This window comes from Polyodon spathula, chromosome 12 (genome assembly GCF_017654505.1).
Source record: "Polyodon spathula isolate WHYD16114869_AA chromosome 12, ASM1765450v1, whole genome shotgun sequence".
NCBI lineage: Eukaryota > Metazoa > Chordata > Actinopteri > Acipenseriformes > Polyodontidae > Polyodon > Polyodon spathula.
Window position 1 is genome coordinate 8985427 of NC_054545.1, and position 22500 is coordinate 9007926.

The 22500-nt window shown below is 35.2% G+C and overlaps 2 protein-coding genes across 3 annotated transcripts in view; both read left to right on the top strand.

Moving 5' to 3' along the window:
- Positions 1 to 8091, top strand: part of LOC121324035 — a 26591-nt gene extending 18500 nt beyond the window's left edge. For both annotated transcript variants that reach the window (XM_041265423.1, XM_041265424.1), the window contains exons 5-6: positions 6100 to 6460; positions 7314 to 8091. In XM_041265423.1, coding sequence (XP_041121357.1) covers positions 6100 to 6460; positions 7314 to 7488 — 536 coding nt within the window. In that variant the 3' untranslated portion in view covers positions 7489 to 8091. The remainder of the gene's footprint in view (positions 1 to 6099; positions 6461 to 7313) is intronic.
- Positions 8092 to 8454: 363 nt separating this feature from the next.
- Positions 8455 to 22500, top strand: part of LOC121324036 (mirror-image polydactyly gene 1 protein-like) — a gene marked incomplete at its 5' end in the record, with an annotated part of 37288 nt that continues 23242 nt past the window's right edge. The window contains 5 exons of the mRNA XM_041265426.1: positions 8455 to 8572; positions 11080 to 11209; positions 13284 to 13317; positions 13924 to 14094; positions 19627 to 19734. Of these exons, the coding sequence (XP_041121360.1) occupies positions 8455 to 8572; positions 11080 to 11209; positions 13284 to 13317; positions 13924 to 14094; positions 19627 to 19734 (561 nt within the window). The remainder of the gene's footprint in view (positions 8573 to 11079; positions 11210 to 13283; positions 13318 to 13923; positions 14095 to 19626; positions 19735 to 22500) is intronic.

A 22500-nucleotide genomic window follows, 5' to 3' on the forward strand; every position in this document is an offset into this window, starting at 1 on the left:
AAAACAGAAATGCTGTTTTTAAACAAAAATGCATTATTATACCAGTAACTGGTGGCACTGTTGTTTTTCTTCCAGCCTGCATTTAAAGAAATGTTAAGCATATCTGATGTACCCTAAAGTAATAACTACCAAAAATATCTCGCTTATCATTTTAGCATGGTAACCTATCAGTCATTGTAGTACTCTTATTTTGTCCCTTGATGCAGAGCATGCTTATTCTACGTGCACAGTTGATTTTCCTTTTTATTTTAATTTAATTAAATTTCTTTTTTCCTGGTTTGAATTTTTTTTTACTGGTTAATAATTCATTTACTACAGTGGATTTAAGCATAATTGATATTGATAATTAAATTCCATATGTATTTTATTCTGGGGGGGGGGTTAATTCGGCCATAGCATGTCTACAGTTTTAGGTTATAGAGCTTGCTTTGCATGGACCGACAGATAGCCAGCAGTTAGTTAATCTGTAGTTAAGTTACAATAATGGATTAATAATGTAATTCAATTTAAAAAAAAAAAGGTAATTGAAATTAAAGTCCCATAACCTACCAAAAATAAATAAATACAAATCTGAATATTTGTATATATGTTCTAGAAAATGATACAGATACAGTACTTTACTGATAATTATTTTACTATTAAGGTTTGGTTAGGGGCAAATGTGATACACTAGGTTTACAGAGCTTCCTTAGTGTCCTTAATCTCGTGTTAAGCCTAATTAAAAGTATGCTTCAAAATTAGTACATACAGTAGCAAGTCCATTTTTTCCCCTAAACAGTATTGGATATATTTTTTTTTGTTTGCTATAATTTTGAAAAGAGGAAGTGTTTTGATTGGCAACAAAACTGGTAAAGCATTTTGCCTCAATGTTTACCTGATGTCTTGTTGATATAAATGTGTAAACCACCTTGGGTCATGGTGGAAGTCAGTCATCTAATAACTTTACATAAGCAGTAATGATATGGCAAACCCTGTATTTAGATAAACTAGACAGAATGATAATGAGATAAACAGAATATTTACCCATCCCTCGTGAGCCGCTGCTGATATGTAAATGTATTCTTCTTCTTTGCACAAATATACATTTGGGCAGTTGCTTAAACACTTCAAGCTCGCTAGCCAAACAGTTTTTAATGATGCCTGCGGTATTATGAATGTGTGACATTTGATGAAAGCCTTCTGTAGTTTCATCTATCAAGTGTGGATGAAATACATGAAGAGATTGGCTTTTCACAACACAAGGATGAGTTAGAATTGTACTGTTTATAACCAGCTTGACTTTTTTTTGATCTGCTAAAGGTATCTTTCATTTGGGATCCCTAATCTAACATTTATTTGGAGGGGAATCTAGAGATCAACTCGCCATTCCTATAGGAAATAGACCATCTACTGTCAGATTAAACGGCAGCCCTGCAGTTGTTAAGGGAGAGCCGCATTAAACATACACATGATCAGTTGGCATTGCGAGGAGAATTTTCTTTTAAAATAGTAACCCTGCTTTAGGAACAATGTAGCTAAAAAGTCCCATATTTGCTGAACGACAAAGAGGTTATATAGCTGCATTTCATTTTATTATTCTTGGTTGAATTTCTTGTTTGCTCTGGTGAGCCTTACGGAGAATACTAATAAATGGCTGTAACAATCCAGACTGGAGATCCCTGGCAACACAGCTATGTAGCAGACCTCCCTGATCTTCAGTTCAGAACCTGACCTTTTGCAAAATAATTGTCAGTGCTAAGCTGGAGAATTTGGATGTAGTGGCGATGCTTCGCTCCAGCGTTAAATTGCATTTATTAACGTAAAATGCTTCGTATCGAACAGTGCTTAAAGGATGCTTCATTCTAATGCAGCTCCAGTACTTAAGTGCATGTAGTGTATTATATATAAATCCTACCTGAAAGACCAGCATTCCTAAAACAGTTCAGATACTTTTTTTGCATGAATTCAGTATAATCAACTATATCAACTGCATTTTTTAAAGGAAGGAGAATGTTTGCTGGCCTTGTTTCAGAGAGACCAGTAGTAATTCAGGGAGCCTAAAATGTGTCCAGTGCAAATTAGCAGCTCAGGAGTGCCTCAGAAAGTATGCCAAAGAATAAGACACTTACATTTGCATCACACCAGTTCCCTCAGACATGTTTCTCAACAGAAATATTTACAGAAGGCAGATGTTTATTTTTTTTTTCTCTTTGCTCAATTGAATTACTATATTTAATGCGGGCATGACTGTGTTTTGTAAGGTGGCTCATTGAGAACATAGGGGGGAAAAAAAATCAAAATGTGAGGTCATCACAAGATACATTAACTCATGATCTTGGTTTGAAATGTAGAAATCCTTAGATGATTTATTTCGTGATCTTGACATAACGGTTGGAAATGTCAAATTTCTGAGAATTTATCTTGTGATCACAACATAGCATGCATTTCTTTTTTCTTCTTTTTTTATATTTTAACTTTAGTAGTCACCAATTGTTTTTATCATTTTTCTCCTAATTTGGAATGGCTAGTTATTTTTAGGCTATCCTCCGAAGTGTGTGCTGTCAGCTGACATCATCTTTTTCACACTGCAGGCCCGCCATGCAGCCACCTCAAAGCTATAGCAACGGAGGACAACGTAGCTCGGGTCAGCTTACAGGCAAACCCGCAGGCCCCCGGCCAGACCACAGGGGTCACTGGTGCGCGGTGAATTGATGACAACCTTGCTGACCTAAGCCTTCCCCCCTCCTGTTCGGATATTCGCTCATAATTTAAATAATCGGTTGTGATATTCATAATTTTCAAAAGTAATAAAAGCAATTATATTGCTCCGAACGCAGGCAGAGCCAGTTTAGCAGCAAGGGCAGGGGGGCGTGGCCCCCGTGTGTGCCTTATTTTACAGCAAGACGTTATACTGTGTAACACGTTAAAGTAAAAAAGTATCCCAGGAGTAAAGAATGTGTTGTGAGGGACCCCAGTGGATAAACTACAAAACAAAGGATGCCAAATAGCAGTTCAAGTTAAATATTGTGTTTATTCTTGAAATAAGTAGTACATAAAGTTGACACCGCATTTGATTTATTTTTTTTACTTTTTTTCATTCCATGCGATTGCCGTTTCTTCACAGTAAACAGTGGCCATCGACACGTTTTCATAAAGTAATAACATGAGGTTTACTTGTGGCTTTGTGTAGCTGAACAATCAAATGAAAACTGAAACTTTCAACACTTCAAATAAAACAAACGTGGAAATGGCGTTGTAAAACGAAGGAGAAAAGACTCACCATTTTGGTTCCCATTTATTACATTCCACATAACAGAAAGTCTCAACAAAAAAGATGTAAAATATACAATCTATATTAAAAAAAGAAAAACTACACAACAGTTCTAGCAGGTTGGCACTGTAAGCAAAGCATTTCAGAATGACGTGCTTGCCTTTTTTCTGTCCCATGAGATTCTGACTTGCTCTAAACAGCACAACGCTTTTTTTGACCAAGATGGCTTTCCATAGAGATCACTGTGCGTGCGCATGCATATGGTTTGTTTACATTTTGCTGTCTAAAACTTTTTTTTGAGCTGCTGTGTTGATCCTGTGGTTTGTTTTATTTATTTATTTATTTAATATATTAAATCTCACATCACACAGAGCTCTGTCGAATATTCAGAGATTTGTCCCAGCACTTTTTTTTTTTTTTTAATATACCTTGGTTTTGACTTTTCTTGAGTTGCTGAAAGTAGTACATTTGTACTAAATCTCTTTTGAAACAAACAGCTTTGGTTTAATGAATAATTACAGGTTTGAATGTCCAATAGATCAATTGAAGACGTAAATATTCAGGTGTTTGAGTCCATGATTGTTTCATGCGTATTATTTGTGGCATGAACTCATTTTTAAATGCATTATTTATTGATGGAAGTACACAGTGCATTGTGTTGATTGTCTAGTTGTCCGCTTTTCCTCTCCCAGTTTATTCTCCACTGTCATCAACACAGTGTATTATGAACCGTCACACTGCAGCTCTGTTGAGATCTTGTAACATTGCCTCAGTCCCCATGGCAGAACTTAAAATAGCAGAAGTGGAGTACCAAAGGTTGTTGTGCATGGAAAAGGCCCTTTATGAATATGTGGCAGTGGCACTATCCATTGTATGACTAATGCATTTCTTGGATGTTGAATAAAGGGCTCTTTGTGCTTTAAACCACTCCAGTGACCTACAACTGTTTTAATTTTACAGTTCTTAATGCAATAATGCTGCTGTCTTTTAATTAATTATATTTTAATGAATTATATGTGGAAAGGATTGCAAACTAAATACAGTCAATTCTCGTTTAAAATGAACTTGGATTAGGCGAATGTTCTCATTCTACGAATGTTTTGCATTGTCCCGGCCAAATTTAACAGTCGCTTATTGTGTTTTAGTACTTCACTAATTCACCTAACACGAATATTCTGTCAGTGAGAATTATTTTGGAGCCCTTCCAGGGAAGAACATTTTGAATAAATTGAATTGCCCTAGTTCGAACAAGTGAGTGCAAAGGATATTGGGAAATGTATTAACTTGCATCCAAATTAGAGCCTTTGTAGTGTATTTTAGTGCTGTTGTAGGATACTTTGATGCACATGGAGATGCTAGAGTGCTAAGGCATCATGTCCTTGCAGGCAAAAGTGGAGACGTTAAAAGTGGTGGATAATGCACCACCTTAGAGAAAAAGAAAAATGTTGCTGCAGATTTCAACATTAACACAAACATATTCTCAACCTTTCTGAAAAAAATGGGTTACAATAATGCAGGCCTATGAAGAACAAACTGTGGATGCAGGTTGTCAAAGTTTTCGATTTAATACCTGATGTATACTTTAAAAGTTCATTTCAACTGTATTTTCAGTAAAATGCACATACAGTAGTCTCTGCGTATAGGAACACCTAAGAACACTCTGCCTAAAGGAATACCCATGTGGGGAAACAGATTTTTTTCCCATTATAAGTGCTCCAGCTAAAAGAATAGGAACTTCCTGGTACTGATAGCGATTTGTTCACAATGGATACAGTACTGTTTTGTAACCTGATAACACGTCATCATCAAACTTAAATTAAAATGGTTTAGTCAGTCTTTTCAAAAGCGACTTGTCATCGCGAGAGTGTTTTGAGGCACACTGATTGGTTTATTAAATCTTTCCAGAACCGTCGTCCTATCATTGACTAGTTTTATGTTCTGATTTCCACAAGTGCACCTCATCACCACAAAATGGCATGTAAACAAACAGTAAATGTACCGTTGTTTCTCTTGCTACAAAAAGTTGTAAATTGTTCAAGCTCCTGAAAAAAACAGAATCAGACACAAGTTGCAGAGCAATTTGGTGTTTCCCGTTCTGGTTAGTTGCTTCACCATTCTGTTAAATACTGTGCATGTCTTGTATGTTGCTGCTGCATTTTTTACCGTGTGCAGGGGTGCTGTGTTAATTTAGTTCGTCAGTTAGCTTATTAATGTTAGTTTGTCTGTTACTTTTATTATTTACTATTGCTTTTCTTTTACTTGTTCAGTTCATTTCATATGTTGACACGTGCGTCATGGCAAGTAATACATGTTTATTTATTGATTCATAATGTGTCTGGTGGCTAACTCCATCTTGGAGAACACTTCGGCTATAAGAACACTTCGCTTGTTCTCCTGAGGGCTGTTATCTTAGCCGGAGACTACTGTACTTTTAAAATGTAAAATACTTTTCATTGTTCTGTAATTGAAATTTGATTTCATGTGGTAGTCCCTTGTGTACCCACAGATGCTTTCCTTTTGCCTCATTAGTCACTTGCCTTTTTATGATCTATAGAAGTGCTCGCCAACCCATTTTCATTACTCTTATTTCAACTAACAGTACTGCACTCCTTTTCTTTTGTTGATAATAGTTTTGCTATCTTTCTTGTTTTTTATAGATTTTATTTGGGATATTATACATGAAGAGGTGGTGCAGCTTCATGGTTCCTAATCACTTCCTGTGATTTGTACTGTCGCTCAAAATGCTCTAGTGTATAGGGACTAGGGTAAAATCAAAGAGGAAATAAATATGATTTTAAAGCTTTGCTTATTTGTTAATACATTTAATTTCAGACTTTCTGTTCTTGCAGAGAGGAAGCATTTTCACAGCTTCGTTGAAAAAGAAGATAGAGTTGGGTTGGAAGACTTGGAAAGTACAGCGGGCAAAGGCAAAATGCCTCAGGACAGAAGAATAGAAACAATAGAAAAACCCCACTGTGGGACTGGTACTGACAAACGTGGGGGTGCGGATCAAAGCCACATAATTCAGGAACAGGCCAGTAAAGAGGGTTCAGAACCTCAGACTTCTCACTCCAGTGAAACACTTGAAATCAAGAACAAGAACAAAACTGTCAGTAGCATTGCTAGACCACGCAGGACTGTCTCTTCTCATGAGCTCAGAATACTTCATACTGGCTCTCAAACCCAGAAGGAAGCTGCTGCTGCTGTTGAGTAAGTGCACTTTACTTGGGTAGATTATACATTTAAACATGTCAAGTGAACCATTTCATAGTGTGCACTCTTCTAGTAACTGAGGTAATCGAGGTTTCAGAATCACAAGGCAGTATTTTAATGATCTGACAGCGCCAGAGTAAAAAGATGTAGTTTAATAATCTACAGATCCACCATGCTTTGTTGTGATATCGAATCAGTTTTACCAATCATGGGCTAACTTCCTCAATTGCTTTGCTTTGATTAGTGTATGAGGCATGTTTCCACTTGCATCGCTACGAGAGCACCTGCTTTTAGATGGTTGTTTATTCCCTGTTTAGCATACTTAACAATTGTAATTGTATATCGAACAGTTCAGTTTAGTATGATGTATTATGTCTGTTTTGATTGGAGGTCAGTAGAAGGGCATCAGTCTGTCACAATGTAATATGCAAAAAAATTACACACTATTTGTTGTCACTATTCTTTTGGAATTTTACTTTACTCCCTAGTGGAACGCAGATTACCCTTATGCAAATCACCAAAACTAGCAAAATCCTTTCATCTGGTTTTCAATAGAATTTGTATTTATAGCCAACTAGAGTGTGTCAGTGTTTTGCTGATGTTCAACATTTCAAAGTCTATTATGCTCAGACTTATTTCATTTAGGGAAAATATTTATGTTTTTTTGTTTTGTTTTGTTTTTTTTAATTAAAAGTAATAACTTACTAACTTAAATGTCAATTGCATTGTTTCCTTAAATACGGTTCCCTTGTACTTCATAACTAGGCTGAGACTATTTGTGGCAAAGGATTTATCTAAATCAAGTTTAAAATTAGATCTTGATCAATTAGTTTTTGTCCTCCCTTAACAGTGTACATGAAAATCAAGGTAACACCCTGACTAGTGGTTCCTTATCCCCTGTAAAAGCAACTGCTATCCTAGATAAGGACAAGAATATAGCTTTCCTCTTGAAAGAGTTGGACTCCATGAGAGATATCAATAAGAAGGTATGTATGTTTTTTATTTTTTTTAAATATATAAGTTAGTAAAAACTCAGCACGCTCTATATTTACTATTAGGTTTAATTTAAAAAAATGTCACGCTTTATATTACATTTTTAAACTTTATAATCAAATTATAAATCCTGACATAACTATAGTGCTATAACTAGAACTGTAAGTAGAAGTTTAAATATTGTTTGTGCTCTATTAGGGTATTTTTAACATGCTGTGATTTTCCTGTTTCCTCTTTTGGGGGCGCTATGCACATCCTCCCCTGCAGTAAGAGCCTGGCATTGAAAAAGATGTGTTGTGGTAATCCCCCTGCATTTCCTGTCTGATCGGTTAGTGGGAAGCCCTGTGGTGCAAAGGCTTAATAGAAACTTGCCATATCACTGGGAGGGGGCATCACATCCTAACCCAGCAGGCAGTGGTAGGATGACAACCTGTCACCTACTGATCCAGCAGGTCAATACGCTGCTGTGCTAGAGATCGTACTGTTTGACTGCATTATATAAAAGGGATAACTTCAGTGTGCAATCTGTGACAAGTATTTGTGATATTGTGGCCACTCAATATGAGAAGACTTGGAGTAGACAAAGTAATATCTTCTGCCTGCTCCATTTCCATGTTTTTGTAGAACACTTCAGACAAAAGGAAAGTATTATTATTATTAGTAGTAGATATTATTATTATTATTATTATTATTATTATTATTATTATTATTATTATTATTATTATTATTATTATTATTCCTTTTAGCTTTAAGAACATGTTATTCCTTAGAAAGGGTGTGAAACTACACTTGCAGGGATGCATGATAACATTTATAGTACAGAATGAGGTAATCTAATTTCCTTGCTTCTTGACAGAGATATGTAAATTGACATCTTTGGGGCTCTGTTTTAGTCCTTAGAACTCTGTTGCAGTAAATCTTAAAGATATGCACTGGAGGTATTACCCAGCAGATCTCTTTATCAGAAAGAACTTAACAAAACATCTATTTGATTTCTTTCTAAATTTCAGCTCCAGGACAGACTCTCAGGGAAAGAAAGAGAGCTGGAGACCAGAAAACTTGATGTTGAGCTGCAGGACAAGGGGAAGGAGGCTCCTGCAGCTCAACAGGCTGCAGGTACAGCTGATAATATAGCAATCAAGCCAGCTTGGCTGAGAAAGCTATTGCTCAATGGTGTGGATTTATGAACGTTACTTGTTTGCTAAGGGTGGTGAAGGTTTGCAGGTTGTTATTTATTTTGTTTTCAGTCAGTTGGAATTGCTTGTAAATGTGGTGGTTTTGAATATCCTGGTTTTGGTATTAGAAAGTGCTCTACCTGCGTTTATGCTGATTTGGGAATTGAACAGACCGTTGACACCACATCAATCCAGGGACAAAAAGGCAGTTTGATTTCTCTTGGGGTGTGTTCAACTAAGAGAAAGTTTGTAACTAACTATATTCACGCTGAACAACAATACTTAAGCCCTTCTGTGATCCACGAACATTGATGTAGCACAAAAAAGAACCGTTTTTTAAAAATCGATTGCAAATTATGTGTAGAAAATGCGGTACTAGGGCACTTTTTATTATTATTATTATTATTATTATTATTATTATTGTTGTTATTATTACTAATAATACTTTAAAACATTTTTTACATTTTATCAATAAGGCACAGTCAAATACAAAATTTACCTGAAATAACTTGTTGAGTTTCCTCTGTGTCTATATGAATTGAACGGACTTGTCTATAGCCTAGAGTCAAACTAATCTCTCGCTCGCCTCTGTTAGCAAACGTTAGCCACGAACAGACCACCAACAGAAAAATGTTAAAAAATATTTGCAAACATTTGATTGGTTGAATGCACCCCTGATGAAACAAGAAAAGCAGAATAATGATTGACAAAGCCTTTGCCTTGCAACAAGCAGTTTAAACATAATTTATTGTTTTAGATTATTTAATGTAACATCGTCACCCCTTTTGTCCATTGTATGGTCATAGTCACAGTTCCCCATCATTTACAGAACAGACATAGCTGTAAACCCTAGAGTAAAGTTAAATGCAAGCGTGAAGAAAAAAAAAACACTTTTTTTTTTTTTTAAACTGGTACTCTTCAAAAATTTTCAAAAAACTGTCCAAGCATAAAACATAATATATAATTGACAAATAATTTCACTTTATGAAAAATCTTAAAATAGTTGTACCTTTTGTTGGCAATTCTAGGCAACATCTGTGTAATTTCACAAAGACAACAGGATAGCAGACTTGAGGTGCTTTTTAGAAGAAATGCATTTACAATAAAAACAGTGCTTTCACTTCCTACCGCTGCACCTGCTGCTGTGTTTAACTGTGTTCAGTTGCAGGACGCTTTTCATTATTGAAATGTAACGAGCAGAGGAATGGTTTGCTGTTTTTATTTATTTATTTATTTATTAAAACTGGTAGAATATGTGCACTTGGCTCTGTAAACACATTTATGTTTGTCTTTGGCCATATTAGAAAACAATCAATTTCAGGGCAAGAAACCGTTCTACTCAATGTATAATTTATTCAATAGAGAATTAAAGGGTGTTGTGACAAGCATGTTTAAGAACTGAGACGTCCAAATGATATAGTAAACACACAGCAATTTGTTTTACTTAAAACATTATTATACTGGGTTGGCTTACATAATAAGTAATCACATTTGTTAATGTAATTTAACTGCTGTGAACCTTTGCTGAACAAATATTGAAATTTGTACAAGTCAACATACATTTTTTAATGATTTTCTTTGGGCTAAAAGCTCTATCTAATAATTAAAAGAAAATACAAGAATATATAGTGAATGCAATTAACAGTCGATTGTACATTTGATAAAACTAAGGCGTATGTATTTGCCTTCTTCATTTTAATATGATTTGCATTAGTGTTGGGGGTGTTTAATAAGCAAATTCCAACAAAATTGCAATATTGATTTTGTTTCTGAACTTTGTAATGGCTTACTGCCACTCATAGCCTCAGTGTTTATCATTAAGCTGTCTTAGTAAAAGAATGGGTTTACAGTGTTGATCAGTTCTCATAGCAATTATCACATTAAACCATAAGAACAAATGAAAAGAGAGTTAAACATGTTGGCTTTTCTGTAAACCAGACAGAAATAATCCCAAACTTCTCCTAAGGAACAATAATCAGCATCTAATTCATTTGTTTTCTTCCTTGACCATTGCAATTTTTTTTCTGATGAAAATATTGTACATGTTCAAAAATAACAAGATATTAAGATGTGATAAATATTAAAAGGGCCAAATTTACCAAGGTTAAAAATTGCACAATTTGAGATTAACTTGACCCACCCCCATTGTTGTCATAAACCAACAGCTCTGAAAATTTTGCATTTTAAGCTTTGCAAAGTGTGCTCCCTACTGTAACCTTTGCTTTCATTGCATTATTCCAGAACTGCACCAATCGAGTGAAAATTGGGAACAGAATTAGATTTGTTTTATTTTTACTTAAATTAAGTTTAATTTCCTTCTGGTTTCATTGTCTTATTACAGTAGCAGGAATGCAATGTAATAAAGCTGTAGCGCACAGAGGTTATTGTATTGTGGCAGCTGCAGTCTCTCTGAGTTTGAGAATAATAAATTACTTTGCTGATCCCCAGCTCTAGTTGAAGAAATATACCATGCCCAGAGGGAACGAGACCAGGCAGTAATGGCTAGACTGAGGCTGGCCAACGAGGAAAGAGATGAAACCCTTTTACGAGCCAAGCGGCTGGAACAGGCAATAGTGGAGTATGTACACCGTTGTTTAGCAGTTATTTATGGCTTTCACTTGCCTTACTTGTTGGTTTTAGGGAACACTGGGAATAGGAACCTTGAATAGAGGAACCCAGCCCCTGAAAGAGATTCCATTTGCTTTCTCTCTTGAAGAATTTGTAGTAAACAATATGGCAATTCTTCAGAATGTAAAAGAAAGGGAGGTACAATAATTTGCCTAGGCAATGGGAATATCGTTTATGTTCCATCACTTAGGAAACTGCTTTGTTCTTCAGGCAAGTGACAAGGTGAATGAATGGAATGGGGCAATGAAAAAAATAATCTAATATCGACTGGTTTGGGAATAAATCAGGGGGGTGTGACATTTCATAAAAGAGCCAGTTCGCCCAGAGTACAAGGCTGTCAGTCAAGAGTTGCACTGTATAGGAAATCAATCAAGTCTTTGAGCCCACTAGATATTTACCACTCTGTCTGATCTCTGGCTAATTATTGTGATTTTTGGGGGCTATTAAGAAGCTGGACCTTTTAAAATGAAAGCTGCATTGTCCTCACTGAAAGGGTACTAAGCAATATTTGCTGTCGCAGTTTAGATGTAATGAAATTTTTACTTAAGGGAATAAAACTTTCTTTGGAGAAAATCTATTTTCTAATAAGTGGCAGAAATTATTAAATGAACAGGTGTTGGTCCGTCCGTCCCCCCCGTCCCCCCCCAAAAAAAAAGAAGATAAACACTAATATAATAATATACATTTTACATATAATGAGAGGAGGAATCTTATAATAGAAAGAATATACAAAAGTTTACTTTGTGACTCAAACAGTCAAGAAAAATAGTTGCCTGTAGATGGACATTTTCCCCCTGAAATGTTGAAAAGCTGCAATGGATTTGCAAATTAGACGGCAGCATTTCAAACTTCTGTTTCATGGTAACCAGCTATTACAAGAATGTCATTTAAGGATACAAATAGCTTAGTTGTGGTGTCCATTGTAATGAGCAACAAAAACAAAAAAAGAGAAAATACAATATGATGATACACAATATGGACCACTTAAAACAATTACTAAAATACTAAAACTGAATGCAATGAAACAGCATAGTAAAATACAAACATTTACAGTTTTAATAAACTCAAACACTTAAGTAACAAAGATGGGAACACGTTTATTGCCTGCAGGAGCTGTGGCAAATAAATAAAATCACATTTATGTCTGTAAATTGTATTATATGGGAAGAGAGAGACATATTTTTGTAAATCTGCGATATAACCTTGAGGACCTCCCTTACTGCAAACATTTTTTTTTTTTTTTAATGTAAGATTCACATTTGTCTGGTCAGACCAAGTTACACGCTTCATTAAAAGCTGTTATAACAAGGCAAAATAGAAGAAAGGTCAACAGTTTACTTTGGCTCGGTGATGTAGCTTTTTTAATGGACATGGTAGTGTGGAGTGCGGTACTTGAAAACAACCTTTGTACTCTTGTGTCCTGAGACCAGTATTTTCTGTGGAATGACTATGTGTTTAGTAAACAAGTTAACAGGTATGTCAATTGCCACATGTCATATAAAAAGTAGAATACTGAACTGGAGTGGATTTTGTTACCTGGACCCAATAACTAAAAGAATATATAACTAAAATGTATATATATATATATATATATATATATATATATATATATATATATATATATATATATATATAAAAACATTTTTTCTTTTCTTTTTTTGCCTTCTCCCACAGCACCAATGGCATAATTACAATTGTCTATTTTGCAGGAGAACTATTTATGAGAGTACAAATGATTCTATCACATCCGCTTTCCCCTCATCTGGGCACATATGAACAATTGATCCCTGTAGTCATATATAGCAGTAAACATTAATAACTTAACAGTCCACCGTCAGCGCTGAAGATATGGAGCGTTATTGAAGGCTGGGGCTCGGCAGGTGGCACTTTAATATGTTCAGTGTCATGATCGACTCCACAGACTAGTAGAATGCAATTACTTGAGGTTCGAAAGATTTGGGAAGTGATCTCATTTTGCTGTTCAAAAGAAAGGCAACTAATCGAGCTCTGTGTCCCTTTTTTAGGCTGGAGAATATTAACCCTGAAGAAAATGACATGGTAAGCCATCCTCTACAGAGATTTCCCTGTGTCAGTTTATTTATTTATTTTTTTTTTTTTAGTTTCTTATCATGCAGGCTTTGGCGCAATTGAGTTGTGGTATTTTAAACTGGGGAGTTGGGAGATGGCAAAGTGTAATTCCCGCACTAATTTAGATCTCTACATTAAAAATGTAAAAAAAAAAAAAAAACTAGCATCGCTCAGTCAATTTGCATTTCATATTACAATAATTTATTAAAACCCTAAGGTGCCCAGGAACTGGATAGATTGGCATTTGTAACCAGTTCTATTATAGCCTGGGTGGTTAGTAGCCTAGTTATTTTTAGTTTTCTAGTCTTGGGGCCTTTCTATGTGAACAAGATTCACAGCTTGTGAGAGAAAGGATGCCACACAATGGAACTGAATTGCCCTTTAGAGAGTGATATCTTCAGGGTGGAGTTGGAGATTTGAACGATAGGCAAAGTAGTGAAGCTTATGCATGTGCTCAAGCCCTGCCTTCTTTTTAGGTAAAATAGAGGATTTCACTAGCTTTTATTACTACAATTTTTAAGCTAAATGAAAAACCTGTGTCTGCATACCAATGTGTATTTCCCTATCGCATTAGAGTCATTACAGGAATTACTAAACAGAGTAAACAATGCAGACTCTGGGTTGCTGATCGAGAAGAGTGGAGACGTGATAGTGGACCGAATGCACAAGACTAGAGAGAGGAGAAAGAAGATTACAGCTGAGGAGATGAATGCAGTGACTGAGGAGAGGGATGCCGCCATATCCAAAGTGAGTCTTGTAAAATTTAGATTAATTCCCTGTATAAACTCCAAAGTATTACGGGTAAAGCACAGATTGGGTCAAACTATAACTTACTGCAAATATCTTGATAAAGAGATCTGCTTGCAATTATGTTGAGGACAACAAATAACAGTGCTGTATCTACAAAGGCCTTCATCAATAGAATTCTTCTAATTCAATCCCATTAGTGATCTGTATTTCACAATTAATAGACATGTGTGACTGCTGTTTGACTATTAAAATCCTCACAACATCCCTGCATGCAAGCTTACACTGTGTCTTACTGGAGTCCAAAATGTTTATTTGACTGAAGAATTCCACAATGACCACAGAAATATTGTTCATTATATTATTTTTTTTCAATAATACTGTAACTTAAGCATTCCCAGATTTTTAAGGTTAAAACATTGTGTCTATACTGAACAAGTGTTTGCCCTGAGTATAGAAGCTGATATTAAATGCAGCTGTGTCTACTTACAATTTTCATTAATATAAATGTTGGCCTTACGGGATTCCAGTGGAGTCCCTTTAATGGTTGGGAAAGTTATCAGCAAACAGCTTAATGTTATTCAAGAATTACAGTCTAACTGCACTCAAACACTCAGAGAACAAGTACAACATGGACACATTCCACAGATATTGAAGTTATACAATGCCTCTATAGGCTAGTCTAATACAGTATTTCTAATAGAGCTCCCGACTTTCCTTTGGAAAGCTTTCTAACACTTGTTCCATAGACCCATAGATTATAAAAGGGGGATACTTTACTCTCTAATAGTATTCCAGAGTTAGAATACAGGCTATTATTTAGCACATTTTGTGGCAAGCAGAAGCCATTGTGACCCTTAAAAGAATCCTTTAAATTTTAAGTCTTCCTGCTTTCAATTATCAGTCTATTATGCCATATAAGTCTATATATGTAGTGTTAAATATTGTATTAGATTACTGAGTAAATAGGCAAACTGCTTTCTACACGTGTGAAAACAAATATCTCTGCATAACCTCAAATATTTGAAATATCTTTCTTGCATACATATTTTTTCAATTGAGTAAAAACAAACAAGCACATAGCTAAATATTGACACCCAGATACTCTACCTCACCATCCCGGCTAACGGTGGGGCTGTATTTGCTTAGATATCTTTGTTGGTAAACAGACCCTGTATTACTTTATGACTGGCTGGGGCCTGTTTTACAACTGCTCATATTTGAAGAAGGTAAAACAGATCCTCTTCGGTGAATGTCTAGAGTGAAAAATATTGGAGTAGGTTTTTTGTTGTTGTTGTTGTTGTTGTTGTTGTTGTTGTTTTTTTCTCCCTTAAGTTTTTCCAGGTTTTTTCTGCGAGGTTTGAAACCAGCAAGTTGAATTGAAGACAGGAAAATTGAGCGTCCATAAATGTTATTTTCAAGAAAAGGCCATGCATTTTTAGAACCGAAACCCATGCTCCTTTTATATAAAAAAAAAAAAAAAAAGCTTCATAATTCCTATTTTACTACAGTATACAAATCGTTTTACATTATTTTTGAAGTCGTAGGTGATAACTGCACAATATGTGCATGGCAAGTGACAAAGTGGTCTCTTTTTATCTTTAAAACAATGCATGGATGTTCAGAGGAGTGTGTATTAATTGTTAAAATGCCCCAAATCCTGTTTTGAAATAATACCCAACAACCCTTAGCAATTTAAATGCAGAACGTATATCGGGTGATAGTGCTATGCACTATTCAACATTACAGTCTATGCTGGGAAAGGGGTTCCAATTGTCCACCCCCATACCTGCCTTATTGTCTTTATATATGCCAATATGGTGTGTTGATGATTACCGATGCATGCCCATTACTTAGGAGCACAGAGGTTCATCAGGGCTTTCTGCATGCAATTCAGTGGGCTGGTCATTCATCGTTTGGGCAGACTCATCAGGAATTTCTCTGCAGGTCAAATTTATCTACCCCTGGGATAAAAGATCAGCCTGAAGCAGTGTTCTCCCTGTAGACTAATATCTTGGCTCATAGGAGTAGAGCTTTATAGTAGCAATTAATAAGTCAATTTTTACAATGTGTAATCTATTCATTTTAAAACATGCTAGGGGTGCATCTTACAAAATAGTAGTGTTTTAATATGTGAAATTTGAAAGTTGTAAATTCAAACTAATTCTGTATTCCTAAGTAGGTGGTCACAGACCAAAATGTGCACTGCCTTTGCAGAGTGGTCTTTCTGCAACAGGATTTACTATGAGAAGTAGACATGTTTATACTGGGGTTTCCTCCTGTTGTCTTCTCTGTTGGTTGCTTTCCTAGAGCCTTTCAAATTGCAGGTTGAGCTCAACTGGAATGAATAGGGATGCGTTAGCCATGGGGAGAATAAAGAGAACAGCGTGTACAATAGAACTACTAAACACGCCTGCCAAATGCACCTACATGAAGAGCCTGCAGTGCAGGGGCATAGTGTCTGCAAAAAAAACAACAGAATTTACATAGGCCAGCCTTTCAATCAAAATGCAAATAATTGAAGCCTGATCCCCTTCAAAACATCATCTATTAACAACTTAGCAAATCTTGTCTCTAATCTTGTATTGGTTTGGCATATTCTTGAAACAGTTGATGTTATTGATGTTATCAGATGGCTGATTTATCATGTGTCCATTACCTGGCCCTGTGCAGTAAAACCTCTGTGTAAGGTTAATTGTAACTTTATTGATGGGAACTCATTGCTGTGTCCTAGGGATTGTATTCATGTTTCACAGACTAGTCATAGTCACTTTGTTTATGTAAAAAATATATTCCATGTTTTTTTTTTTTTTTTAAATATTTGATGTGCAAATCAATACTTTTCAAATAACCCTTTCACCTAGCTTTAATTTCCAAATTTTAGGTACTGATGTTGATCACATTTACCTGGAATCATCCTCTGTTTTGGGTGCTCTCTGTATATGGTTGGAAATAATTTGAAGAGTTTTGTTATTATAGTTGAAGTGTATAAAAAGAACTGTTTTAACTACTCTGTAGAAGGTTTTGGCTAACACTTTTAAATAAACAAGTGTTTTGTTATCTGACTGCTACTATTTTAAAAGCAGCTTCTGTAAATTACCCCTTCTAAATGAAAGGTTAGTTCAGATTTAAATACATTTTCTCAAGTGCTTCCAAACATCTGCTGCCTTAAATCCATAACTCACATTGACACCAAAGAGTGTTTTGTATTTTGTCTGGAAGAGAGCGGTGTTATTTTTGTCTGCAGAGGAAGAACTTGTGCAATGTCCTTGTTGGAGGGATGTTTGCCCAGCATTTCAGGACAGGGGTTTGAATGTTGAAAAATTGTTACTGTCAGTAATGGAGATAGTTTACATTCCTGCTAAGTGTCCTTTGGTCTGGGAATGCATGCATGGCCACATTGCCAGGGAGGGCACATATGGATCTGTATAAAACATCATACTTACAATAACAGAAAAATGTATACCACTGTGATCTGAAAAACAGCAGACAGTGTGTTCAGTATAGGTATGTTTCAGCAGTGTCTCAGCTTGGGCTCCCAGCATTTTCGAACATCTCCAAGATTAGACTTGCCTGGAAAATCACTGTGAAAACATTGTTCTCACTTGGAAGAGCCATTGTGTTGACCTGCTTTTAAACTCAGGAAAAATAAACTGCTTTACAGAGCTTACAAACTAAATACATTTTTCGCTAAGTAAGGTGTAAGTTATAAATCAGTACTGATAATTAGGGGTCTACATAAATCGCGGTAAATTTACTTATTTTTCGCTGGTAGGTTATGGAATAAAACTAGGATTTCGTGGACCTGTTTTAAGCATTAAATAAACCTAAGTAGACATATTTCAGAGCACTATAAAATTCTAAAAATAGTGTTACTTGCTTCCTTGCTAAAACTGTGCTGTCATTTGTTAAAAACAAGCATGCAACATCCCCCAGCAGTTGCTGCTAACATTCTGTCTGGTGTGGACTTGCCCATACATTGAGACTGCATGTTCTGTAGCCCATAATCTGTAAATCCACAACCAAATGTTTGTTAGCTGGATTTACCATTGATAGAAACATCTGCTAATTCCAGATGTGGAAATCGATTAGAAACAGTCCCAAAACTCGGTTAACCAAGGGCATCTGGCATACTTTAATAAAGGCAATATTTGCAGATCATTCGTTGTCATGTATTTGTCCCATCCAATAATTTATTTTATCAGTACTAAGTCAAAACATGCCTATTCAGGTCTAAATTTTGAACTGCTTTTAAAACATAGTTTGTCCGGTATGCATTAGCCCCTAAAAGAGGTACATTTCGCGGTGACCCCTCAATTTCTTGATTTCCGCAAAATTGCGATTTAAGTAAACCCCTGCTGATAATGCAATAAACAAATGTTTATACAGTCTTTTTAAGGGAATTTAACATTCCAACATAAAGCATTAACATGATTCTGAATTAACTATCATAGTTAAAAAATAAATAAATAAATAAAAAGTTATGTCTGTTAGAAATGCATGTCTCAATTGCAGAACAAAATTTCAAGTATACATTTTCCTAAGTATTTTTAGTGTTGCTTTCCATCCCCCATTGATGGTGAAGTATTGGTGGCACTATTGGGTTTTTATAGGATGTGGTACCAGTATTGTATTTAAAATATCATTGGTGATTTTTCTCGACTATCCATATCTTATTTTTTTAAAGCATAGTTGCCAATCCCAACCTGCAAACAAACCCAACACCAAACATTTTATATTTTTCACCCTTGAGATAGAAGCCTTCTAACTAGACTTTGTAAAGAAGCACTTATCATAGCTTATTTGTGAGCTTTTATATAATGCATTAACCATATTTGAATCGTGACCATCAAAGGCAACTGTTTCCTTAGATAGGATGCAATTATAAAGACAAGCTATTATTGAAAGCACTGGCTGCCGTGTGTGCACAATCGTGTTGACTTGAGATATTGCATTATTATCGCAATAACATGACATGAAAACTGAACTTTCACAGTGAATAAATCCAATTTAAAACCAAAATATTCAGTTGTAATAGGACAGTTGGTCTCGGGAGCTGTGGGTAATGTTAGGTGATTATTTTACACTCGCTTTTCAGTCCCTCCCTGCCCACCCCCAAACCTTTTATACAAGCGAACAGGCACAATGCATATGGTAAATCACTGTCCCTCTTCATGAAACCTAGCATCACATGATGGAGGTTTTTTCCTTGTAACTTCTTATTATAATCTTATTTTAAGACTTAAATTAATTGGTAAGTTATTTGTGGTTTTATTCAAAGCAAACTGATCATTCAAATCTCTTTATTTTGCAAGGTCTTTGCAAACCGTGATGAAGTTGACCTTGACTTCCAGAATCTAAAGGCCTCATTTTGAACCCTTCAAAAACAAACCCACCACAGGGAAAAGGTGGCAGGGCAACTGGAGAAGCATGCATATATTTGGAAAAGTTAAATGCTGAGCCCTGCAAGGGCTTTGGCTGAAGGCAATTTTGTGCTAATATATTCAAAGAGATCCTTTCCCTTTTTCACAGTGCAAATGCTTAGAGCAGAAGCTTCATCATCTGAAAGAGCAGAGCCAGACTTCGGCAAACAACATGAGACATCTGACTGCCGAAAACAATCAGGAACGTGCTCTGAAGGTAAATCTCCTTTCAAGATCCAGGCAAATTAAGGTTATGAGGCCTGGGTACCTACTCTGCTGTGCGCTGCATATATCAGCTGTGTACATTTCAGAGCAAGTACACTCGGGTGTTTGCCAACAACCCCTTCTTTAAACACAGATACAGCACCCCTCTGCCAGGGTTTTATTTATTTATTTGAAAAACAGCAATAACGCAAAGCGCACAGCCTTAAAATTTACAAGGTTATATCACAGCAAGGTATTTTTTTTATTTTTATTATTATCATTATTTAATTTTACTGGTGTCATATGTAGGCTGTGTTACATTTTAATAACATATCAAAAGTGTGTGTGTGTGTGTGTGTGTATATATATATATATATATATATATATATATATATATATATATATATATATATATATATATATATATATATATATATATATATATATATATATATATATATATGTGAGTGCCCTAATATTTACCCAGATGTAACTGTGTAAGTCCATTGCTTACTTTGCTCTATGTCAGTAGTAATAAACCTGTTGACCTAGGCTATTGATGACCACATATTTGACAGGATTTGAAATTAAATTCAGTCAAAAATAAGTCTTGCCATTCAGCCCTTCAGAGTCAAACAGAAGCTTGTTTGAATTTTTTATTTATCTGATGAGCATTATAAAAGTGATGCCTGGTCGTGTGACAGACAAGTGTCAACAGGCCGTAAGAGGTGGGGAAATGGGATAATTGGTTGATTTGTATCTAAATCGCCACCGTTACCCTGACCATATTGGGAACTATATCTTCACATTATCATGATCAAGTCTCTAGTGGGAACAAAAACAAATATAAAAGGCTTTAAATCCAGCACTACACCATAACACAGCAACCAGCATTCAATGCTGTACTGCTGTTTTGCAACTAAGAAATAGTAATAGAAACTGAATAAAAACATTTGATATTTCGAGTAGAAGCCTTTTATCACGTCTTCAAATGTTTTATAATTCTGTGTGTTTTCCAAATATATCTTAAATATTCTTATTTCTGCTCTAACTATTGAGTATTACATGTGTGTTTATTTATATTACTTAAAGATAGTCAGGGGTTTTGCCTTATGGGTTGTGACTAAAACTATAATTTTATTACTCGGATCTTGCATCCTAAAATATATCATTGCAGAACACTTTTGTTATTCAATTCATGGAACAGGAAAGTATTTTTTTATTGTATATGTTGTGTACACACAGTAATTTTTTGCAACAATTGTTTTCATAATTTGCAAACTTCATAATTCTGGAAATGGGATCCGTTGCGATCCAGTGCAAATTAAACCCTGAAGAGGGATACGTACACAAGAAAATACACAAATTTATATATATATATATATATATATATATATATATATATATAAGTGTATATGGAATGGCAGACCAAGATATACAGTACCACAGTAGAATGGATGGGTTCCAGAGCAGTACAGTTGCCATAACAAATCATGCTACTTTTAATGATATGTGTGCATGCATGGATGTGAGCTTGTTTGTATCAATGTTAACTCCAGCTAACAAACATTTGCTTGTGGATTTAAAGATTATGGCCTTGCTGGCAAGTACGATTGAGCACTGGTGAGCCACATTCAAGCATTAAAGTCAGAATTGCGTCTGCAGTGATAATGTATACATAATACAATGGATAGCAGTGAAGAGAACATAAAAAGATATGTTAAATGGGTTTATATATTTAGAGTACTGGAATAAACTGGTGTCTGGGATATCACAAGCCAAACCCCAATTTGTAATCCTCCTTACTGTGAATATACTTTTATTTTAAGGTTTCTGATTCACTGGTGAGACTGGTCAGATTTTACATTTTGTACACAAGTGTATTTCTTAGTGCTTCCTTTTGATAGTTTATTAAGAAAGATATTAAATTGTGTTATTAATGTAGCGCTTGGTTTCTCAGTAAATCCCCTTAATTATAGATTGACTCCTGGGATTACAGAGTTAGGTTTTTAATTTAAAATGAAACGGGAACAGCTGTTGTAAAATGAGGCTACAGCGCTGAGTACAGAACCACAAAACACTTTGAAAATAAACATGGCATCATACATTATTGCAAAAAAATTATTTCTATAGCAATATATTTGCTTTTTTTGGGCAGTGAAAATGACCATATTTTTAGGATTCATACATTTTCTCTAATTAAATATTGTCAAATACGGGCAGTAAGGTTTCAAAGCAATCCGCTTATTCAGACCAGTGTTGCATCTTTTCTCTGTTGCAGGTCGGTTGCTATAGTATTTTCTTTTATTGTCTATTTCGGAACTCAAGATTATAAGCACTAATGCTTTTTCATTCCAAGTATTTAATTTCTCATACTTATCCTGTTTGAAATATTGGTCTTTAATGAAAATATGAAAGCCTTTAATATTTGAGTAATTGTCAAGACATTGCCGTGTTCTGTCATAATCAGACATATGATGTCTTTAAAGTCCTTGTGCTGCAACTCTGAAGTATTCAGTACAGTTTAGTCAGTGACTTAAGTATCACTATAAACATATTGCTTTACTATGTAGTTTTGTAAATTGAACAGAGTATTTGGATCTCAGTATCCTATGAAGAATGAAAAAAAAGATAAACTAACCAGAATCTGTAAAACACTAAAATGAAGTTTAAAAAACAAAAGTCCAAGAGAATATAATTGTGTGTGTGCCGTGCAATTGAGATATGAAACTCTATCTGATGTTTTTACATTGTTTTCAGCAACATTGCATCACTTCTT